The sequence below is a fragment of the Aythya fuligula genome, chromosome 2 (genome assembly GCF_009819795.1).
Source record: "Aythya fuligula isolate bAytFul2 chromosome 2, bAytFul2.pri, whole genome shotgun sequence".
Lineage (NCBI taxonomy): Eukaryota > Metazoa > Chordata > Aves > Anseriformes > Anatidae > Aythya > Aythya fuligula.
In genome coordinates, this window is record NC_045560.1 from 28888904 (window position 1) to 28914628 (window position 25725).

General features: G+C 37.8%; 1 protein-coding gene across 6 annotated transcripts in view; it reads right to left on the minus strand.

Annotated features, from left to right (window-relative positions):
• THSD7A (thrombospondin type 1 domain containing 7A) overlaps positions 1-25725 on the minus strand; it is a 295397-nt gene that overhangs the window by 40027 nt on the left and 229645 nt on the right. For all 6 annotated transcript variants that reach the window (XR_004252908.1, XM_032181674.1, XM_032181675.1 and 3 more), the window contains 4 exons: positions 22694-22826; positions 20732-20835; positions 8017-8211; positions 5580-5843 (listed from right to left, as the gene is read on the minus strand). Coding sequence is in view for 5 of the 6 variants with exons in the window: in XM_032181674.1 (XP_032037565.1) it covers positions 5580-5843; positions 8017-8211; positions 20732-20835; positions 22694-22826 (696 nt within the window). In the remaining variant the exon portion in view is untranslated. The remainder of the gene's footprint in view (positions 1-5579; positions 5844-8016; positions 8212-20731; positions 20836-22693; positions 22827-25725) is intronic.

Below are 25725 nucleotides of genomic sequence, written 5' to 3' on the forward strand. Positions count from 1 at the left end.
AGTGGTGTGCGTTTGATTTTGGTGTCGTGAAAATTCCAAGATACACTTTAAAGGGACCATGAAGAGACTCTGTTTTGATTTTTTTTTTTTTCACAAAGACGTCAGAACAGATTGTTGGCAGATACCTGTCATTACCCACAGAGCTCTAGTATAGTAGTGATGACAAGGATAAAGCTATGAAACCTGCTGTTTTTCTGATGGGAAAAATCAACAGCCTTAGACGTGAGTATCAAGTGAACTGTGTGTTTTAGTATTTCTCCAGTAAAATTACCTAGGTAGTAATAAAACAAAGAAGAAACCAAAGAAAGGGCAGTTCATACATACTCCATCAAGAAAAACAGGTAAACAACAGGTCAGTTAACATTTTGATCTGACACTGCCACATTTGCCGAAAAGACTCAGCTGTTAGCACCTGCCCACAGATTGCAGAACTGATATGGCTGAAAAATAACAAAGGAAGAATACTTTAAATGGCTGCTGAATGGTATTTACTTATTTACCAATAAATGTAGCTTAAGTTTGGAAAGAAAAAGAAATGAAAAATCAAAATATTAGGCATATATAATGCTGGAAACAAACAAACAAAAAACAAACAAACAAACAAACAAAAACCACCAGATAAAAACAAAATAAGAAAAATCATCTTTTCATTCTGCAGCTGAAACTTAAGTCTATTTACAGCTGTTAGTTTAGGATTTGTTCTGAAGTACTTGTTAAGCTACTGAAATCTAAGGACCCTATTTGGAAGGACTCTGCCCCTGTCCCTCCAGTGTTCGCACCTAGCAGTAACAACAGATCTAACCACACTTTGCCTTTCTTTATTTTATAGTTACAGGCACTCCAGAGTTACTCAGAAACCCATTCACACTTATGATTTTGTAGCTACACTCAAAATTGTGAATATTATTGCATGAATCCTCTTACAAAATTAGGGGCCTTCCTTGTGTTGCGCCCTTCCTTTAGTTCCTCAGTTTCTTTGAAACTGTTAGTTACCTCTTCTCAAATATTTTGAATTTAGATGTGTCAAGCAGGAAAAAGAGCTCTGAAGTATTTACTCTTCTGTTCCTGTTCACCTTTTCTTCTCTGAGGAAGTCAACTGAACTGTGATTAGAAACACACATTTTTCAAAACAAACAGCTTATGAATTTTTTGGCATTGCACAGTAGGTCTGTCTTCTGATTCCTCTCACTCAAAACAGCATGACTGGTAACAAAAACCTATTCATGGCTTCATAAATTTACCCGGCAGTATTTACATAAAACTTTTGACAGTCTTACAATTTGAGTTTCTTGTGTCATTTCAGTATATCACATGACATATTCCATAATATATTAGTAACATCAGTGTGGGTATAGCTTGCCCTTCTTGTCAGATTTAGGGAATGCTGTCACAAATGAAGAAGTACAATTACCCCCATTTCCTACCTCATAATGTCATGAGATAACAGAAATTCAAGTAAAAGTTGGGCACTACACAAAAAACATTTCCCTTAAATAATGACCTTGATTTCTTTTCTAGTCCAAGCTAATTTGCAAAATCATATCCCATTTGTGATTACATACTGTACTACTTGGAAAAGAAATAAAAAAATCACAAGAACTAACAGTAAAACAGATATCTGAACAAAGCAGACAACATAGCAGACAAGGGCCTATATACCTTGGGCTAGGTATAAAATTAGTGAAAAATTCAATGCTACCATTTCCACAGGGAAATAAGCTACTATGTTAGAATTTACAAAAATAAACCAAGCAGACTTGAGTTATGAGTCCTGTCAAGTTTAGCTTGAAAAACTAAAAGCAGATTGATGGGAAGTTACAAGGCACTTTTATTTGCTAGCAGGTGAGATAACCATTGTGATACCACAGAAGTCCCTTGTTGATTTGGCATAATATAGCTTTTACATTTGTTCTTAAAGACAAAAACATATAGCACACTGAAATCTAGAGATGATGCCAAACTGAAGAACTGTCATATACCAAAGGCATGAAAACAGCAAGAAAAACATCATAAATACTAGAAAGATATAAAGTAAGATTTAACTGGCAAAACAGCAGCTTATACATGTTCAGGAAAATAAAAACAAATCATAACATAATCCATGAATACAAAGCAGATATTCAGAAAAGGCAGCAAACATACACTGAAAATAGATTGAAACATCTATATCATCTGTTCTAGACCCTTTGTAACTGCAAAGGTATGCTAAACCTTGAAAAATGCTGGAGGCAAAAAATAAATTAGATAAGTCTTAGAAATAGTCTGTAATGTATACAACACCTATCAATAATAGATTTTTGTTCTAGAAAGGCTACTGGAAAGGAAACCATAATTTTAGCAATATATTCCTTAGCATGAGTTCAATTCCTTAGCATCAGGGTCAGATTAAATATCTCATTTCCTGTACACCTGAAATTCCTGTCAAACAATTTTAGAATGCTCAAAGAATGCAGGATTTGTTCAACAGCAATTCCAGGCTTCATCTGCCTATGCATTACACCATGGATAAGAGAAACACAGTCACTCCCTTAAATGGAACTGATGAGAAAACACACATAGATGCCTTGTGCTTCACTACCAAAAACATGTAATGAAACAGGGAAAAAAAATTAAAAAAAAAAAATCAAAGAACCAGATACCCTAAGATTTTTTTAAAAAGAAACAAGAATAATAAAAATTCATACAAAATCAAACACACACACACACACACACAAAGGAACGAAAACCAAAGGCTTCAGGCTTTCCAATCTAGAGTAAATATAGCAATGACTCTAAAACCTTTCCAGTTTACAAAGAGTAAAAAAAGAGACTTCAAATCTCCAGTGAGAAAAAAAATGGGGAAAATGGGAACTGTGGAAAAAAAAAAAAATCAAAGCTATTTTATCTTTGGGGAAGAGTCTCTCTGGGGTCTACTAGTGCTAATGGCATGTAAACGGTAGTCTTGGGTATAGCAGGTACAATAGGAATATTCTGTCAGTAGCTTTTCCACTGTTTCATTATTCATTGTGGTCACTGCGGTCAGTGTAGGGGACATTCACTGATAAAATCCATTAGAGTGGAAGAGTTATAACGGTAAACAAAAAATGGTTGAGAAAAGGCTTTATTTCCCTTTTTTCTTCCATTTTCTCTCTGATTCTTGATACAGAATTATTTTTTTATTATTATTTTTTAAAGCTTTGGTTTAAGCTATTTGCTATCATTATGGTTATTGAAAAACACATTCAGCTCAAATTATTCTATAATAGACATTGTAAAGACACAGAAATATAGTTAAATATGTTTATTAATCACTGCTGCAAAGAGGAATATTGCAATAAAGGCAGGATGTTGCATACTGTACAGAAAGAAATAAAGCACGTGTGGTGGGAAACCTGAGCTGTGTAACATAAAATTCTGTATACCACAGTGTGTTGGTATCTGGAATATCCAACTCTCACCACCAGTCATATATTGTGAGATATTTTACCTCTCTTTGGTTTTATGAGGTTACTGCAAAAAAAGGAAGCAGATAATCATGTGACTTCCCATTTTGTACCACTGTGGCAAGCACCTCAAGATGCACTGCCAGGGTTCAAAAGCAGAAAAGTCCAGGCCTTTTCTATGCAAACAAACAGTTCCCACTTCTTTTTGCAAGTTACCTGAAGCAGCACTTTACCTGTCATGTACAGTACTCATAATTTGCCCTTGGACAGACAACTGCTGCTTCCCTTGCATGTTTTCCCTCAGCTGTTGTCACAAAAAATGAGTCCCTCCCCATTATTCAAGTCAACAACAAGGTCTTGCATTGGGCCATCAGCCACTCTGGCTTCCCATGGACTTCAGTTATTTTACTATATTCTTTCTACTTTTCACTGACCAAGGTCACTCTGGACTCAATGCTGAAATAATAAAATAATATGTATTTCTCACATGGGGTCACATTTAGTTAACGTTAAAAAGAATCAAAAAAAAAAAAAAAAAAAAAAGGAAACAGTTTCAATGTTGTATTTTATAATGGTAGCTTCTGACCAATTCAGATTGTTCCACAGCTTTTTCCAGCTTTCACTACCAGCTTTCTGAAGACCTATCTAATTCCCTCAGGACAACAACCAAGCCCATGCACATTTGTGCTCACACAGCTGCTGGTCATTAGAGAGCATTTTTTTGGTTTGATATTTTTGTGGTACCACAAAGCTGGCAAACACTCCCACTCAGGCCTAGAAAGCTTAGCATGCTCTTTTAGACTATACAAAAGAACAAAACCAGGCCTAATTCTCTGTGGGCCTCAACACCGTAAGCAAACAGCTGAGAACATAACTAAAGAACACTGTACTCAAAGCTTAAAGAGAGGTTTCCTGTTCCATGAGAGTTTAAGATCTAGGTATTTACCTAGATCATCTGAATATACATTCAGATGTATTTAAACAAATTTTGATTGCTTATCCTTCAGTATATATTAACTGCAGCTAAAAAAAAAAAAAAAAAAAGAAAGAAAAAAAAGTAATAACGGGGTAAAATAAACATTGGAGAAAATTATTCACAAAATTATCTTCCAGTTTTGCTTCGAGATATTAAGTTGAATGCTTGCTTTTCCATCTAATCACAAAGATGCCACAGCTTGACTTCATGCATTCAGAGTTTCTAATTTACCCTAGCTCTAAACAGGAATTAATAGTGCTAATTAAAATCTCCTTAACTCATTCCATTCCTTTGATTAGCTATTTTAACTTCATTCAGGTAAATAAATGAAATTTCTGTTATCCTAATTTAACATATAAATTAGAATACATATACAGATTAAACTTATATTGACCTTTTAATGGCATTGAGACTAACATCCAATTTTTCATACCAATAGCTCAGATAAATTTTTGCACTGCAAGCAGGGAAACAAATGATCACAAAAACTCCACTGATATAAATTAGCACATTTCTGGGTCACTGAAAATCAGAAAATGCCAGTTTTGATCCTAATACTACAGATACGTCTTCAGGAATGCAAGTATTCCCTCCCAGAGCAATGTGAATATAAAGTCTTTAAGCAACCTACATTTACACATGACAGAATACACAGAGAAAGTACTGCATCCTGTTGAACTCAGGTCAACGCATATCTATTAAGGCACTAACAAGGAAAGGGTAGAGATAAGGCTATTTAAGGAGATTAAAGCTATCTAAAGAATCTGTGCTTATTTCATAGAAAAAAAAATCTTTCTTTTCAAAACAGTCCTATGCTGCCTCTGTTTATTTTTTTGCTGTTCTGACTCTTCAAAGTGGTTTCATTCTCAAATTCACAGGTACAGTTTTCTGGAAAAATGACAGCATTAGCTTTTATTTATTAAAACACTTAGTTGGTATTTTACCATGATTTAACATTTAAATGTTACTCTGTAGTCATCAGTAAAAATAAAGTTTTGTGAGTCAGCAATAAAGTATCTTTGTAGAAGCTTACAGTATGTGTATTGTGTTTGAAGGTATCTTGGGATAAAACATAGCCTTAACAATAAATATCAATCTGCTATTTCTACCTGTACAGATATTATATTAAATGAAATAAAACAGACAGATAAGTTGATGAAAGAAAAGAAACTTCTAAATACCGTGACTGTTGCATCGTGATGTTTCCACAAGTCGACTATTTTGATCATAGCATGCCATGGCCTGGTAACGATAGCCTTGTCCACATTCCTTAATGTCTCCTTGCATCTTCATTCCCAGCAATACTTCAACTTTACCCTCTGGTAAAATACAGTCTGACCAATTTCCCACAGGCTGAGCGCTATATTTATCACATGGACAAAATTGATTCTCAATCAGAGGATACAATTGAGAATTTTTGCATTTGTCTCTTTTCTTACTTTTTCCTGGAAAGAAGAAATAATTATTTTAGAAAGTTTGTATCAGCTTAAATCTCAGTTTAAATCAGTTAAAAAAAAAAAAATTAGCCATCTGTAAATTAAAGATAAATCCTCCAAAAAAGAAAAACCTAAGGCCAAAGTTCGCAAATCTAAGTTCTTCAAAATTCAATATGTGTTCCTAAAACTACTTACATTCAGTTTTATTTATTTAGGTTAATGACTTGAATTTCTTAAGTAACAAATGCCTACAGTTTGCACAAAGGTAACTTACGATAAAGCCACATATTTATGTTTACTTTGGATAAAAGTACATGGGGTGTACAAGCACTTTGAAAGCAGTTTGAAAAAGTTTGCAAATAAAGAAATGCATGATTTCCCCCTATTCGATCAGCAGCATGAAGTCCAAAATAAATAAATATCTGGATAAAACTTTCTCAAGTTGAAGAAAATTGCAAGAGGAAATAACATGCATCTTCGTTACAATAGTACCTTCTTCCAAATGTCAAAACTGTTTAAATTCACCACCTGTTACCACACGTTTTGTTAATAATTACCATTCCTCTTCCCTATTAGAGAAGGCTCCTTCTGTGAATTTGTTTCTTGTCAAATATCATTTTTCTTCTCAAACTGCAGTGTGCCCACCCAACTCACCTCCCAACCCCCATTAAATTTATTTTTAATTTTCTCTATGGTTAACTTTGCTCTATTTTCCTTTCTGTATATGACAGCTCATGTGTATTAATTAAGAAGTCTCAGAAGCAGTTTTAAAAAATCCCTGCTACTCAGATGTTATAAATTATTATTTTACAGTATTTTCTTTGATTGTCAAAACTAAGCACTGGACACAACTTTGCAGCCCCTTTAGTTCTTATATTTACTACTGCCTTTATTTACAATGAAAAAGAGGGCATGTGAAGAAATTAGTTCCTTTTTCTTTTGATAATAAAACTTTATACTAAAAATATCCTCCTCATCATCATTTTCACTAAGGATAATTATGAATGCACTCCCAGTTACCTGTATGGTAGCTCACTGCAACAAAGAATGCACCATAGCACCTATCTGTGCTTTAGCAAATCTGAAGGGGTGACTTAACATACAGAAGGTAAGAATCTCACAGTATTGATAGTGTGGTAAGAGTCTATTATTTCTTGCCTTTTAATTGTTAAGTTTTTTTTTTTCCCCATACCCCCACATGTGGCAGCAACCTTGGCATAAAGTTCATTGGCGTTGTAAGACAGTCAAGACAGTCACTATGAGCTATGGACTTACTGGACAAAGTCCATCAGAGAGCTATCAAGGCCTCGAGCACCTCTGCTATGAAGAGAGGCTGAGAGGGCTGGGACTCTCAGCCTGGAGAGGAGGCAGCTCAGGGGGATTCTTATCAATGTCTGTAAATACCTGGAGGGCAAGTGCAAAGAGGATAGAGCCAGGCTCTGTTCAGTGGTGCCCAGTGTCAAGACAAGAGGCAATGGACACAAAGTGGAAAGCAGGAGGTCCCATTTAAACATCAGGAAGCACTTGTTTGCTATGCAGGTGCTCAGTAAACCCATTTATGAAGTGTTTAAGAAGCACGGGCACAGGTTACCCAGAAAGGCTGTAGAGATTCAGTGATTCTGTGAACCTTCTTTACCTCTTTGTGCACAGGCTGCAGAATCAGGATGTGGAACAAGCAAGTTATGAAAACCTTTTAAATACCAAAAAGGTATAGCCCTTTTGCTGTAAAGACAATGGAGTACACAACAAAATGCAGGTAAAGATATTTTTTTTTATTTCCTCAGACGCTGCATCAGATTGTTGGTTTATTATGCCGCCTGAAGTTTTCCGCCTCCCTACAACTAGAGATAATGTTGACTTATTTGTCAGAAAAAGAAATGGTCTGCTTTACACTTTACTATCTATACACCATAGAGCAGAAATGTCAGCTTCCTTTGTCTTCCTTACTTCTCTCTACCCACTTCACTATGATCAAGTGTTTGATACATAAAGCAGGAGTTCTCTGTTTTGTTGGTGTTGTTCCACCAGCTATATAGAGCATTACAGTACGAATGGGTCTGCTTTCTGTTCCAATGACAAATGTTGCTTGCTTGTCATAAGGGAGCCTCAGAACAACTAAGGCTTTAATCAAAACAGTAGCAGCAATTAATAAAAGATGCACTGTTTTTCTTGTTACTCTTACCAACAAGAGTGCGTTTTCTTGTTCTGACTCCTCCACAGTCCCCATTACAGGAAGAAAACTTTGACCAGTTTGTAAACTGACAATCATCTTGGCAAGGAATCTGGCACGTCTGTGTTAAGGATGGTAAGGGGCCAGCATATTTAAGGCACTCACTGATGTCAGCCTGTCCTCCATCTTGTCTGCGACAAGTAATTGCTGGAAAGAAAAAAGGATGGGGTTTAATTCAGCAGTTTTTCATGGATGCCTCTAATTTAGTAAGTCTACAACATACTACCACAAACTCACATTGAAAGCCCATATATAAAATTTTCATATATATGAAAATATATTTCATATATTGAAAGCTATACGACAGCCTAATATTTTAAATCAGTTACATCTTGAATTAATACATTTGATATTTCTAACTTTTTTTTTTTTGAGATTTTCTTTAAATTACTATTTATCAGTATTTACCAGGAAAAAAAAAAATAAACAAAATTATAGGCAACTGTAAATATTATAAAGATCGCACCATGTTATCCATACTGTTGTATTGCTTTTCACATTATCATTTTTCCTACAGAGATAGGCTAATACTCAGGCATTTAAAAACTTGAAATACCATTTTAAGTAGCTGAGTAGTGCATAAGATATAAAATTGTATCAATAACATATATTTTAGAAAAGGGACAGACATAAAATTTAGAAATATATTCTAAATACTGCTTAGCCACTTGCAGCAGTATTTCTGCTCAATGTTCTTCAGAAGGTTTTGTTCTTGTAAAAAAGTTGAATGACTAATCATGTTTGCTGTGGGTGGGGTACCAACGTGCAGGGGCACAAATTCTTATAGGACAGCCACAACCTGAACAAAATCTTCTTAAAAGAAAAATATTTTTCTTTAAAAAAAACACAGCTGGCACAAAAGGAAGTATTTTGAATACAAGGATTTACAAATAGGGCTGTTCTGTTAATATAGGCTTTAACAATGTTCTACTGCTGTTCTTCATGGATTTTTTTTTAACATGGTTGCTTATCTATTATTCTAACCTAAGCCTCAGTAAATCTCATTTTATTTCCTTGCCCCAAAAACCATGAAAGTTATTATGCAGTAACTAGATTGGAAAGTTCTAGTTGTTTGTTTACACAATAGAATCATATTTATGCTTCTTGGCATCTGACAGCACACAGTATATGCAGTATCTCATAATGACTGTGAAAGTAATTTGGATCACCAATTGTTGCAGCAACATTACACCCAAACACAATATATCATTCTCTATACATATGACAGAATATCATGTTTTATATTACACACTGCTCCATAATTTAAACATAGTACTTCAATTGTACTGACAATAATTGTTTTATTGATATACGAATTGAAAAAAAATGTAAATTTTACCATCCAAACTATTATGGTATAATCAAGTTCAACTGTTGGAGAAGAAAACATGTTTGAATGCAAAGTTTCAAAATAAAACAGAAAATAAAACAGAAAATGAGCTATACATGATTTTTTCCTTCCAGAGGAAGGAGGAATATTTGATGAAACGCATGTATTTTTTTTTTATGATTGTTTCAAGGCAACTGGAGGTCTTTTGTGACCTGTGCAAAAACCTTTTTTTCTTTCCTGATAAAGCTTTTTTCCTTCTGATAGTTCTAAATTTCTACTTCATGATGACTGTAGGAAGTTGAACTTGATGACCCAAATGGTCTGTTTCAAACCTATGTGCCTAGTAAAACATACCTAAAGGCCCTAAGTGAATTGTTTTTTCCACATCTGTGGTAAAACACGGTGAAAGAGGGGGGAGGGTTGTTCTTCTAGAGATACTAAGCAAACAACTTGCCTGATCCTTGACTGCCCTTTGGTGTAGGGCTGCCAGAAGTGTTTGTAATAGGCTCAGGACTGCATTAAGTTGCGCTTACTGGGGGATCAACCAGCTGTACATTGTCTCATACAATTACTCTGTCAAATCATATTATTATTGGTGGATGTTATACAAAGAACCTCCCCCCCCCCCCCCCCCCTTTTTTTCCCAGATATAACAATTCAATGAGCGAAACCAAATATCTAAAATTTTAAATTCCATATAACAACAATTTTAATGATGTGTGTGACCCATACCTCCTGTAGGATTTCTACAGTTATCCAAATATTACAAAAAAAGCATAAGTCAAACCAGTATTTTCTAATGCAGACCTGGATTATGGTTTGGGATTCTTGTGAGATACTCTTTCCAGCTAATAACATACATAAGATATCCCAGGGGAAAAACATAGTTCAGACAAGTTCTACTACGTAGAAATTTCCAGAGGTCAAACCTAAATCCTCTGTCTTGAATTTGACTTTTGCACTCATCAGCAAAACTAACTGCATTATCTTCACTACGTTCTCAGGGAGATACAAGACACCGTTTTTAGCAATGAAAACTGTATCTAGCAAAGGGCTAAAAGATTGTCCATTGATTAACACAACAACTTTTAATAACCAATCTCAAAAGTTTAATACCCATTCTAGATACCGCCTCTCCATCTTTGAGAAGCCATAAACACTGTCCATTGATAAACATTCTTTCTAGCTAAATTGAGTTTTTCTAAAGTCAACATTCATTCTATCTTCCTTGGTCATTAAACACTATGCTGAAGGCAGATATTCATCGTGTCATATTTTTTTTCAGAATCATATTAGTACATCAAATTTACACCAGGCAGACACAGGTCAGAAGTTCTTTTGGGGTTTATCACTTTTTTTTTTTTCCCCCCTGATTAACTGTCAGTTGAACCGTAGCAATCAAAGCAGGAAAACTTCATTCTTGAGACCAAAACATTTCACCTTAATAACAAGACAAATTAGAAGACAGCTTGGCATACCAAATCAATTCCCAAATCTTAATTTTCAGAGTGACTGTACATAATTATTCATACTATTCCTATTTGACAGGACCTGGATCCATTTTACTGTTGTTATTCCACAGATTAGGGTATACATTTGAAAGGTTAATACTCCTTTGACTGTTAGAAGAGTGGCTCTTTTTTCATTACTTAAAGTCAGGATTTTGACCAATGCATACATACCATTAACACGCCTAGGGAGGTTGTGGAGTCTCCTTCTCTGGAGATATTCAAGGCCTGTCTGGACGCCTACCTGGGCAGTCTGCTCTGAGGAACCTGCTTTGGCAGGGGGTTGGACCCGATGATCTTTTGAGGTCCGTTCCAACCCCTACAGTTCTGTGATTCTGTAATTCTGTAATTATTTTGGCTAAATGTCTTGCTTGACATCAGCAATGCCCTTACTTTTAATGGAGATGTTAAGAGTACATTTTTCACACACAGCCTAATATGGGCAAATTCAGCCCCTGCATCTTTGATCAAATGTAATTCTGTAATTACATTCAGTAAATGTCACTGAGTTCAATGGTTAACTTATGGTTAACTTAGTATACAAAGCAATGTCTTCAACTACTATAAAGCCATGCAGTGCCAGACTAATTATTTTGCCTATACAACCATGTCACATTTATTACAGACATTAGCAGTAAATGGAAAGAGTGTAGTTCTTCTGTTACTAAATTAAGCACAAGTAATTGTTAAGTGAAAACATAAAACAGGAGTATGGCTAACTGAAAAATCAAATTTAACAAGGAAACTATTCACTTAGGAAATTGTTTTGGTATTAAACAATTATTATCTCCCAGAAGAACGGTGTGAAATAAATGGCAGTCCAAATTTTCTGGACAAGGGACTTTGATGTAATTAAAACTTTATCTGATAGCATTGTTTCCACTAAGTCACAGGGGACTACAGGCTAATACATTTGTTGGTGGCATAATGAAAAACAAGACTGTATTTTAACAAGTCTTGTTATACACAAATTTACATAAAGATCTTGCCAACACTGTTCCCATCATTAATGTACTTCACTGAGATGCAAGATTCAGTGACCTCACAGACACCTAAAAATAGCAGTACTTTGTAAAGAAAACTGACAAAAGAGTACGTTGTAAAGAAAACTGGAGGTCAAACTGACAGGCCTATAGTTTCCCGGGTCTGCCCTCCGGCCCTTCTTGTAGATGGGCGTCACGTTTGCTAGCCACCAGTCAACTGGGACCTCCCCCAATAGCCAGGACTGTTGATAAATGATGGAAAGCGGCTTGGCCAGCTCCTCTGCCAGTTCTCTCAGTATCCTCAGGTGGATTCCTTCTGGCCCCATCGACTTCCGTACATCCAAGTGCTGTAGCAGGTTGCCAACCATTTCTTCATGGATAGTGAGGGCCACATTCTACTCCTCATCCCCTTCCACCAGTTCAGGGTACTGGGTATCCAGAGAGCAACCGGTTTTGCTGCTAAAGACTGAGGCAAAGAAGGCATTAAGCACCTCCACCTTTTCCTCATCTTTCGTAAATAAGTTCCTCCCCCTGCATCCAGTAAAGGATGGAGATTCTCCTTAGTCCTCCGTTTTGCATTGATGTATTTGTAAAAACATTTTTTGTTGTCTTTGACAGCAGTAGCCAGATTGAGCTCCAGATTAGCTTTGGCCTTCCTAATTTTATCCCTGCACTGCCTCGCAACATCCTTATAGTCCTCCTGAGTGGCCCGCCCTCTTTTCCAAAGATTGTAAACACTCCTTTTTCTCCTAAGCACAAGCCACAATTCTCTGTTCAGCCAGGCTGGTCTTCTTCCCCGCCGGCTCGTCTTTGGGCACGTGAGGATAGACCGTTCCTGCGCCATTACGGTTTCCTTCTTGAAGAGTGCCCAGCCTTTCTGGACTCCACTGCCCTTCAGAACTGCCTCCCAAGGAACTCTGCCAACCAGTGTCCTGAACAGTTCAAAGTCAGCCCTCCGGAAGTCCAATACAATGGTTTTACTGGTCCCCTTCCTGGCTTCTCCAAAAATGGAGAACTCTACCATTTCATGGTCACTCTGCCCAAGACAGTTTCCAAACACCACATCTCCAACAAGCCCTTCTCTATTTGGGGCACCTCCCCTGGTAGGCTCACTAACCAGCTGCGTCAGGAAGCTATCTTCCACACTCTCCAGAAACCTCCTAGACTGCTTTCTCTGGGCTGTGTTGTGCTTCCAGGATATATCTGGGAAGTTGAAGTCCCCCACGAGAACAAGCGCTGACGATTTCGCTACTTTTGTCAGCTGCCTATAGAACTCCTCATCAGTCTCCTCATCCTGGTTCAGCGGTCTATAACAGACCCCCACCAAGATGCTTGCCTTGTTGGCCTTCCCACTTATCCTAACCCATAGGGACTCAACCTTATCATTCCTAGCCTCAAGTTCCGCGACATCCAAACTCTCTCTGATATAGAGAGCCACACCACCACCCCTTCCATTCTGCCTGTCCCTTCTGAAGTTCCTATAGCCAGACATTGCAGCACTCCAGTCCTGAGAGTGGTCCCACCACGTTTCCATGATGGCAACCAAGTCACAGCCTGCCTGCTGCACGATGTCTTCCAGCTCCTCCTGTTTGTTACCCATGCTGCATGCATTGGTGTAGATGCACTTCAGTTGGGCCATTGCCTTCTCTCCCAGCCTTGCCATTGTTCCCCCTGGCACAGCTCTATCAAGCCTTGTTTCAGCCCCATCCCCCTTCTCACCTAGTTTAAAGCCCTCTCAATGAGCCCAGCCAGCTCCTGGCCCAGGATCCGTTTTCCCCTTAGAGATAGGGACCCATCTGCGGCCATCAGGCCAGGTGCTGAGTAAAGCACCCCATGGTCAAAAAAAAAACAAAATTTTTGTGTTGACACCAGCCCCTGAGCCACGTGTTTATCAGGTGGGCTTTCCATGTCCTCTCTGTACCCCTCCCTGCCACCGTAGGGATGGAAAAAAAGCACTACCTGTACTTCCGCTCTATCCACTAACCGTCCTGGTCCCCTGAAGTCCCGTTTGATGGTCTTCAGGCTTCTCTCTTCAATGTTATCACTGCCATCCTGGACTATTAAAAGAGGATAATAGTCAGAGAGGTGAACCAGGTTGGGAAGCTTTCTGGCAATGTCCCTGACCCTGGTCCCAGGGAGGCAGCAGACTTCCCTACGGGTAGGGTCAGGCCAACAAATAGGTCCCTCTGTTCCCCTGAGAAGGGAGTCACCCACAACAATCACCCTTTTTTCTGTCCTGGTGGAGGCAGTCCTGAGGCATGGAGTCGACTGCCTCGCCCTAAGCATCCTCCTGGGTAGACTTTCTACCTCTTCCTCAGCTACTGGTCTCTCAAGCTCCAGGGCCTCAAACCTGTTGCATAAGGGCACCTAGAAAGGTGGGGCTGGTGTGGGGGGCATTGTCTGCGATGTCAAGCAGGGATCTGTCTCCATTCCTCCTCAACTCCTAGGTCCCCTGCCTCTGCCCAACAGCAACAGGGCAGAGGGTCCACCCCCATTTCGGGTGTCTCACCCTGGTGCCTGCCCTTCAGGCCACACAGGGAGTTGCTCTACCAGTCTACCTCCTGCTCACACTCCCTGATATCCCTCAACCTCTCGACCTCCTCCTCGAGTTCTGCCATGGGGCAGACCAGGTCATCCACCTGCTCACACCTCACACACACAGTCTGTCTGCCCCCCGCAGGTGGTAGGTACAGGCTCAGGCACTCCCTGCACCCGGAGACCTGCACTGCCACAGTTTTGAGCGGGCAGCCGTTCTGGGTGTGTACAGACTTCCTGGAGAGCTCACTGTGCTTGGTGGAGACCATCACAGCTTAGCTAGCAGTAGACCGCCGTTAGAGGAGCTGTTTGTATGGGCAGGGGGGAGTGCTCTGCCCTTCCTGCTCACCCTGCCTGCACCAACTGCCGTGTCACTCCCTTCTGACGCCCCATACCCTGTTTGCCCTGGTCGCCACGCTCCCTAGGGGCTGCTTTTGAACGGTCAGGGAGGGGGCGCTGCTGGCTCCGCCTACACCTTGTCAGCCTCCCTCGCAAGCCCTGCTGGGTCCTGGCGGCTCCCTCAAGTGGGCTCGATGCTGGAAAACATAGCCCTGCTTGTCTGATTCCCCGCTACGCTGCAGAACGCGTCCGCTTGGGAGCCGATCGCCTCAGCAAGTGGTGATTTTTATTTTTATATAAAAATTTTATATAAATTTTATATATAAAATATATACATATATAAAATTTTATATAAAAATAAAAATAAAATTTTTATATAAAAATAAAAATCATGTAAATAATGCTTTGGAGCACTATTGTCCATTTTTTTCAGTAAAAAAACCTGAAGCTCCCTGTTGTCATCTGCAGTGACTTTTTAGTCATATGAACCAGAGAAAAGGGACCTCATCTGTTAAATCTCGATGGTGTTAAAATGGTAGTTTATAGCTCCATCAAGAAGCAGCAGTCTTTGTCATTTTGTTTCCTTTATTGTGCTTTTGATGAGGGCATGCAAGTTTAAAAAAAGAAAATCCCCCCTCTAAGTAAGCAATACCGAGAGAGGTAGGCTACTGTCCCTACTTAGCTGCAGTGAGAGGAAAATGTTTTTGACCACCAGCTCTACCTGTGAGCCTCCTCACAGCTCAAACAAGTCTGCAAGGCCACCTCATGCTCGCGGCAATCCTAGGAAGCTTTCTCCAATTCCCCTGCTTCACAACCTTTCAAATAACTCCAGACACATCCTGTGAACAAAGCATGGTGAGACATCAGGATCAGACCTTTAATAATGGCCAATTCCCAGTGACATCAAATATAGCTATTCAGAGATATTTTGTCTGACAGAAAGGTTACATAAGCTTCTGCTTAAATTTTATAAATAACCTTCCTCTTGCTGTTACAGAATCTGCTGACAGATTTCACAATATTCATCCCATTCCTCTTACAAAACTCTGAGGAAGATTTATGGTGGCAAGGACTACAGGCTGCACATCCTTTTGCAAATCTCTTTCCAGTAGCCCTTCCCTGTGCATCCATCCATATACATCATGATATGATTAGGCTATTGCGGTTTGGGCACTCTAGCTTTTTATCTGCTATACATCCTCTTCACTAGCACTGGGATGTGATCCAACAAACCCTACTTAAACCCACAGAGGCTACTGGCAAGACAACCTCTTTTATAAAGCAAGTTTCCTAGGCTTTCCTGTACAATTCAAAAGGGATTTGAACTGCATTTCTAAGTTCCTTCAGACTTTACTGGAGCTGAGGCTTACTGACATAGACGATTAAGATGTGAACGTGACATCATGTATAACTGCTTGAGCTGAAGCTGTTCACAATTTCAAACTATACATTAATCTATGTCACTGAGCAGACCTCTGCTTTGAAGTTATCTATGTGCTAATAAATGTTGGCAGTAAGAATTACAAAGCAGTCCCTCTTAGCACGCTAGCTGGAGCAGGTTCCTCTCCTGGTCCATAGTGAGTTTCATAGCCCACATCGCCATCAAGTACCAGAAGCCTGTTTTTATCAAGCATTTGCTCTCTTGTTCCAGATTCTGTATTCTGTATTTGCTAACATACCATGTTTCTCCCTCCTGGGTTTCAGGTGGCTCATCAAGACTTCTGGTCAATTTACACTTGTTAATTAAGAAACAGTTTACGATAATAAACACAACATAAATGCTGTTGCAGTAAAACACGGTTTCTCTCTCTACTTCTTGTTGCCTTCTGATAGGGTCAAGCAGACATTTCAAATTCCTTGCTGATGCACTCATAAGACCCTTTCATGAGGGTTTGGAATAAGAGCAAGTTAGAAGTCTTAAGTCACAATTACAGAATAATTCTTGCTCTACTTATCCATTGTTAAAAGGCATTTTAAATGCCTTTAAAAAAGGCATTGTTAAAATTTGCAGTCTTAATTGTGGCATTGTTAAAATGCTTTTTAACAATGCCACAATTAAGACTGCAAATTTTTATTCATTATTCAGCACAATTATCATAACTATCTGCATTGTTCAAATAAGTTAATGACTACAACAATGAATTTGCTTCTCAAATATTAAACGCAATGTTACAATGCTTGGGTTTAGATATAAATAGTTTCCCAACATTTGAATAAGTAATTAACTTTTTTTTTTCTTAAAAAAAGTCTAAATAAAATCTGTTCATATAACAAAAAGCAAAAACACCAAACCCCTTCCTTCTCTTTCCTCTGCATTGACCCAAGTTCTAATTTTCTGACATGTTCATTTAAACTGACATGATTTGTAACAAAACCACCATTACACATGACAGCTAGAAACAGAGCTATCTTTAACAATGAATCACAATTCTAAATTTTATGATTCACCCAAGCTTCTCTTCTGTTGAGCAAGACCAACATGGCAAAAAAGCTGAAGAATGGAAATGTGAATAGTAAAGCTGTTGTATAAAGCAAGGCATGCATACGCTCTGTCTTTATTCAGACATTCTTAAGATCAGTCATCTAACCAGTAATTTTAAATGTTTTCTAACTTCTAGTTTTTCCTTCAGATGTAAACATCTTTCTAAATAACATATGAACAGTACAGACTATTTTGTTGAAAATAAGCTGCAAATGACTGCATAGTCAGATGTGCCTATTCCCTGGTATACCTTCCTATTCTTTCTTATTTAACACCTTTGCTGTTACTATCTGTTACAGTGTTCTTGTGTAGGCAATCACATCAGAAACAGGATAAACTAATGGCATTGGCAATATCTCAGACTGAAAAAGAACAGAACTATTGTCACATACAGGAATGACATTACTGCTCTATTGACTATCAACAAAAAATGAAATGACAATCCACTGGAAACTAAAGGACTGACTTTTATAAGAATTTTGTTTCACTTCATCTTCAAAAGTAAGTTAATAGAAACAAATGAATGTGTGATTTCTATATTCACGAGCACCAGAAATTTCGAACTCCTTTTCCATTGAATTTTTTTTTTTGCTGTTTACATATATATTCATAAAATTGTAAACATTTGTAAAGAAATCAGCAACAAATGCTTAAATATACAGTTCAAAATATCTGTATTCAGTATCACATTATAAATGCAGTATCAAAATATTATACCAAACAGATTTCATATTTCATTGTTTAGCATTTCCTGATTTTGGGGTAGTTAAAAGGACTTGCACAGTAGTAGTTTTGTCTTTTTCTGCATCTATATCACAAAATAATCTTTAAATGAATGACGTATAGTACAGAACTTTTAAGAATATACTAACATGCAAAGTTTTCCACAGCCTGTAGAAACTTTATATTTGAGAAGCTAAGTATTCAGGAGGTAGCTAAGAATCAGCAGGGAGAACGGACAAAACCTCTTCAAGAATCTTCCTTCAAAATCTCATGAAATCTTTCTAACACTCCAGAAGGCAGAACCTAATCACCCAGAAGGCTTGCATTCAGGTCAGCCTCCACTCATGGAGCACCCCGCATGAAATCAACTCTTGTAATGGGGATGAGAATAATGTGCACCACTAAAATTTCACACATAACTATTTTCATGGCAGAAATTATAAAGTAAGAAGGGAGAGGGAGTACATAATACCCTGTGTAAGAGAAAACCTATAGAAATCTATCAAATCATACAATCAGTAATTCCAAAATCATGTATTGCTTAGTATATGTGTAATACACATGATTGAAGTTGGAGCTGAAAAAACAACAACAAAAACCACAACCAATCAACACGCAAAAAACCCTGAAACTCTCATGACATGGAATAATAAAATACAATTTGCACGCACAATAATTGGCTGTCCTTTATTAATGAGTTTGAGGCCAATTCATTAGATTGAGGCACTGCAACACATCTATAGAAAATAACATTTTCTACTGAACTCCTACCGTCAAAGACAGAAATCTTATTTTCTCAGTGTGTTAAATGAATGTATCCTCCAGAGCTGCTAGAAATAGATTGCATTAGTGATAGACCTCTGAAAGAATTACCACAGTCAGAAGTCTTTTATATTAGCAGGCAATACCTTCGTGTTTCATTTCATGGTAAGTCCTAAATTGATCTCTTGTAACACCTTCTGAGTAAATGGTAGAAGTTACTAGTTTAAGATTTACTCTTTTTAAAGTATACCATAACCTCATTTAATACTGCAAGGAAATTAATGACCATAACATTTCATTTCTGCAGTTAGCAGTGTCCTTGATCAGGAATTCTACAATTTGCTGAGACAATATTATTTTAACAGATAGAAGTTTGCACTCAGCAAAGGCAACAGAAAAAAACCTTCCTGAAATTCAGGGTTGACTAGTAGTTCAAAGCAATTCAATTACTAACACAGTAAGTAGGAACTGTAATTATTTTCATACTGAGTTTATTTAATGCACCTATAAACATCACCTTACTATAAACAGTCACACATACACAATTCTATTAAATCTACAAAATTCTCTGTGAAAACAGGTGACAGTAAAGCTGGACGTGGCTGTTAAAATTAATTTCTATTAAATGCAAATAGTGGAAAAACATTTGGGTCACTGGTCTTGAAGGGTCGGTGGTTTTGAAGACAAATTGGCAGCTGTTTAAGAGAGCTACACATCAGTGATTAATTCCTGGGCCAATTCTGTTTAGCATCTTTAACAACATGCACAGAAAGTGCCCTCAGCAAGTTTGAGGACAACACCACTTTGAGAGGAGCAGTCAGTACCTACCTGGAAAGTCTGGCTGCCATTCAGAGGACCTTGACAGCCTGGAGAAATGAGCTGGCAGAAACCTCATGAACTTCAGCAGTGTAAATGCAAAGTCCTGCACCTCTTGTGCTCCCATTACTCTCTACAGCTACCTTCTTTATACCCGATTGAAGGGTATAAAGAAGAGAGAGCCAGAGTCTTCTCAGAAGCATATAGTGAAAGAATGAGGGGCCACAGACATAAATTGCAGCAAGTGACATTTCAAAGCATGTATTAGGGAAAACATTTTCAGCACAAGAGCAGACAAGCAGAGCAAGTGCCCAGAGAAACTGTGCGATCTCCATCCTTGGAGATGCTGAGAACTCATCTGGACACATACCTGAGCAACCTCCTCCAGGCTGGGTGGGATCTAAGTTTAAAATGAGTCCTGCTATTGTTGGAGGGTTGGACAATAGGACCTCCACAGCCTTCCTCCAGCTCTAAATTATTGTAGGGTTCTCCAATCCTAATTCTTTGAACACTCCTTACAGGGAACAAAAGTCTTACATTTTGTCTAGCAGACATGCTTATAAACATGTCCAGAAAGGTTGCCCAGAGAGACTGTGGATGCCCCATCTCTGGAGGTGTTCAAGACCGGGTTAGATGAGGCCCTGGGCAATCTGATCTATTGGTTGGTATCCCTGTCCATGGCAAGAAGGTTGGAACTAGATGATCTTTGAGGTCCCTTCCAACCCAGGCCATTCTATAATTCAACGTCTTCACAAACTTGCTACCTGAAAAATGTCATGTTTTAACAGGTGAAATTGCTCCATTTTTTTTTTCACAAAACAAAGACTATAAAGTGACCTATCGCCTTTTTATTTTTTTTTTTTTAATTAATTAATTTATTAATTATATTCAGAGAAAACTTTCCAGAAATGTGCTTCAGGTAAGGATGCTGAAATAAACCTAACAAACAATACCATGAATTAGTCACTGATGCAGTATCAGTACTTAAAAATAAATTAAAATTAATACTATATGAATAAAGCATTTGCCAAATACCAGTTCGGATGTACTCTATTATACTAGCATTCCATATTTTCCTCTGCTGAACCCCAGAAATTTAAGTAAAATTAATGCTAAATTACAATGAATTTTAGGCACTTCCCACACCATTACAGCCATAGACATCTGCAGAATAACAATAGGTTCTAACCTCTTGCTTGTAGCCCAGGTCCACAAGTCTCGTGTGCTCCTGGACTGTCTTGGCGCACATACCATGGTACTAGCTGGCACCTCCGCCACTTGTGGGTCTTCCACCTGAAATGAGGAGGAAATAATCAAGTAGAAACAATTCATCTAAATATGTAGCAATAAAAATCACAAATAATAAATTCCTTTGCCAAGCTTCATCTTCTTATAAATATACCAAAAAGGTGAAATCAGGAGCAAAAAATTACCACAGACACAGCAAAGAACTGGGACAGTGAGTTTAAATGACTGCAATGGTGCCTCAGGAGATCCCAGAGCACTTAGGTCTAGGGTAGCCGGGTGGCAGCACCTTCAAAATGTGGAGCCAACCAAGAGATCCAAAGCAGTGCATGGGCCCAGATCATATCAAAATAAAACACTCAAGAAGATGTTGAAAAAAGCTTTGATAAAAAGAGAAATATTGTGCTGCCTATATTATTTGATCAGTAATTTAAACTGCTAAGAAACTTCTACAAAATTCTATTCTAGTTTTGCAGAATACTCTAGGCCTTTAAATATAACTAATCCAGTTAGTGTTGCAGCTCCAAAATAATCCAGAGTGTTTTGAACTACTCAGAGCGAGGGGGAAAAAAACTAAATCCACTGCTCAGATCATCTTCTGCTCTTTTATATATAGTGATCAAATCACTTACCTCAAGTTTCATTTTAACCTGCCTCTGCTGGCTAATATCTGAACTAAGTCATGAGAAAATCTGAGTGGATGAGTCCACCTGTCACAGCATGTGTACAGGTCAGAAAGATACTAAAGGAAATATGCAGAAAATGTGTTCAGTATCAGTTCACGTCACGAAAATCAAATCACCTCATTTACCACTCACTAGCAACTCTAATTGCTACTTATGTCTACTTAGCACATCATCCTGTAGTAGCTCAGGTAAAATTTGGTACTGAAGATCCTAAACAGATGAGGAACAGACAGTATTTTAAAGGATATAACTTTGATGCTGGTATTGACTAGAAAAAGATTTCAAATTACATTTCTCTCATGCTTGGAGTACTCACTATGATAGCTTCCCAATGCTGTTTTGCATATTTTCATATCTTTCAGTTATATACAGTGTTGCCTCCAAATGAATTTGCAATGATAATTCTTACCAGATGATGAAAGCAACATATTACTTTAATCTCAATCTGTTTTGGCTAAAATAAAATTAAACTATATTTGCACCTCTGCAACAGAGTGTTTTCATGGAAGATAGCCTTATTCTCTATACACTGGAAAAAAAAATGGCTTCCAATTCAAATACATAAATTATACATTAAAAATAACCCTCATATTTATTATCAAGTACATCTAAGCTTTCTCATGCCACTCAGAAAGATGTTGCAAAACTGCCCCAAAAGTCTTCTTAAGCAGTTAAAGTGGTGTTCCCCACCTGCTAGAATTGTCAGCCTTCTCTGGTGAAGATAGGTCAACACTGTACGTTAGGGGATGTATCAATGGGCAAGTCATCTCTGGGTTGATGGGAATGGAAAAATGGAGGGTATGTTTCTGCATGGGAGAAGAACTGAGCTCTTCTAAATAGACTCTGCATTTCACTGGCTTAGATAATTTAAAATAGATTTTTTTAATCATATAGAATTTCAAATAATTGCAAGGCAAGATTTATCTTGGAAAGCAATTCTTATTAGTTGCAATGTTCATGCAAATAAACTGTTTAAATAAAAATTAAAAAAAAAAAAAAAAAAAAAAAAGAAATAAAAACAACATAATTTCCCAATTCAAAGGAAAGAAAATGTTGACATGTTGGTCTTGATACACTGAGCCTAGCTGAGTGTACATATCTGTTCAGAAACCTTGATTTAGCCATACATCTTATTTCTCTTAAGTGGAATTCAACAAAATTTAGAGGTAGGTAAAGGTTGAAAAATCATACATAAACTGCCCTTGGTTGATAAACACTACCTGTAGCTATAGCAGACGGGAGAAGCTTCACATTCTTTTTCCTCAAACAAAGTGTCTGGGCACTCACGACCACCATTAGCAGGGAGTTGGATAATGACTCGGTGACGGGACTGTTTTTTTACTATGACATCACCTGCAAAGGGTAGAAAAACTTGTTTCTCCTGCTACAGTAATTAGAGAAAAATAAGATTTAACATAACAGGTATTTGAGTCAATCATTATAATAGTGACATACTACTTTGTCCATATTCAGAAAATTAAGCATAATAGATAAAACACTTTAATCTCAGCTAAAGACCTAGAAGCAGAGTGAAACAGAAAGCAACAATGCTGTCCAAATGAATATATAACCGAAGTGAGCACACTGTTTAAGGGAACAAGAACAACCATCTCAGTTTGCTGCTACACATTAGTTTCAAAGCATAAATTTGCTTTAATCATCGACTTGCAGAACTAGAAACATAAATTAACAGCAAGAAATTATTATATTTCATAATTTCTCCATTCACTAAGTGTCTCAATCAGAAAATCTAAATGCCTTTTGCTAATCTCTACAGCCAGGAATATAACAAATTTAATTTACACTCCTGGTTATCTCCAGGATGGGCTTTAATTCTGCTCCTTATACCCTCAATTCCCACAAGCACCAAGATCCACAAAATATTCCAAAAGAACATATTCTACGTATAACGGTGAACTTTTATTTTCTCTATCTAGAATTTACAGTTTATAGTTTCTAATTATTATAGTCATTCATTATTAATGATAAATAGTAAATAGTTCCCATAAGAATTTTGATTTCAATCAGCTTCAAATACCTGTGCTTCAGGCAGAACATGAAGGGAAAACCCACAAATTTGTATTAATTTCATAGGAATAGCTAATGCACAAATATTTAAGGTAAAAATCTTGGTTTTGGTGTTGTTTTATTTATTTTGTACTTATTTATTTATTTTCAGAGAGCTGTAATGCAGACATTCGGTTGACTGGACTGATACCAGCTTTGGTGGGTTACAACAGCAGCTGCAGCTTGTCTGAACACAGAAGCATACTGGACCATAGCCAAGCAATCATAATTACGAGCAAGCAGTAGGAGAATCCCGGCAGTGGCTCTCCACCACCTGGCTGCTTTTTGGAATTGAGAAAAACCTCTGCTCCTGAGTCAGTCAGCTCCAGGAGAAGCCAGGGGCTGGCAAAAGAGACAAGACAGACGTGCTGCCCAAAGCCACTGCTGACACAAATGGGTAAAGCCCATGGAAAAATAAATAAATAAATAAATAAAAATCGTTTGACCCAGAGAGTAGAAAAAATGTCCATACTGGTTAACTAATACCCTATTTTATAGAAGAATAAATCATAGTTTGTGGTCAATATTTATGAAAATACATTCAACAAATCAAGAACTTTCTTAAAAATGAAAAAAGGACAACATTTTTGTCCAAGATGATCTACCCCAACAAAACCATTTCAGCAAGAACCATTAATATTGATGTAAAAGAACACAGTATTTAATAATGAACAAGTATATAATAGATTCAGTTTTCATGGTCTTAATTATCTGGTGTTTTTCAAAGGTTATAAATTTAATCTTCCTAACCATTCTTTTATTTGTTAGAATGAACTAAGCTCTACTATGAATTACTGTGAAAATGACTTTGTTTGTGTCCTTTGTAAAGCATTAAGAATAGACCGTGACTGTGACATTTGAAGTACATATATTTAATGTAACAATATCTTACATTCTGATAATATGGTAGCTGTGAGTAATCATCACATCCCACACAGGGATTAGCACCCTGTGGAACAAGGACTATTACAGACTTTGTCCGTAATGGTAGATATTAGAAACATACCTCCTCTTAAGCTTAAAAAAGAAAAAGAGATAAGGCAGAAAGATGCAGGCAATATTAAGCCAGTCATCACTTCAACTTCATGTACAATTATAAGGTCATAAAAATTTGACCGATACCTGCACTGTTTTTAAGGGCTTTGCCAAGTGTATTAAAATTGCAATGCATGTTTAAATCAGACCATTAATATCAACTAAAAAACATCTTATTCTTATTAATTTTGCTTATTAACTTTTCTTCTGTTTTCCTTGGGGTAGAAAAAAACAGCACAGGCAAAAGTGAAAGTTTTGCCTAAACTATATAGATATACATATATATCTTTGGATACACAGCCTCAGGCTTTCTGATGAAGAAGCAATGTATGTACTTCTAAAGGCAAAATCTGACCATTTTATAATCTGATAATTCAAATGCAGTTTCTACAACTGCAGAAGTATCTGTTTTGGTGCTATACTAAGAGATATACCCTGTGACTAGTCATGATGGTGTGTTCCCCCTTCTACCCCTTCTCGCCTGCAGTCCAATGCTGCCTTGCTCAAACACTGGCCACTACACCCAAGGCCTTGCTCAGGCAGATAGTGATCACAACATTGGCTCAAGATGGGTACTGGAGAAGCTGACAGACAGATGTTTTCCTCAGCAGCTGAGGGCTGATGGAACATGCTCCGAAACAAACAAACAAACAAACAGTTAATATTAGTCCATCATCTTACCCCATAAACAGTGAGCAGTCCAAGAGCCCTTTAAGCTCTTCTGCACACCATCTGGTTGCATGACAGGATCTCCCCTTGAGCAGGGTTGCCTCTTAAAGTCATGCCTGCTGCAGAGATCCCTTACTCCTTGTGACAGATTTCTTGCCACAACAGATCCTCGGTAAGTGATTAATGGCTTGCTAAACGCTGTGAGCTTTGTGAAGAGTATATCTTGGATTGATTGTGCACTTATAACCCTCAAACTTTTTCATATAAACCACCAACTAAGTGGCTGAACAGCCCAAGTGACTTCAGCTCCTCATACACATCTTCCCCTCTAGACCCTTTACCATCTTTGTTGCCCTCCTTTGGACACTCTCTAACAGCTTTATGTCTTATACTGCGGTGCCCAAAACTGCATGCAGTACTACTCCAGTTGCGGCTGTACCAGTGCAGAGAACTCCTTGTGCTACCCCTTCCCTTGACCAGC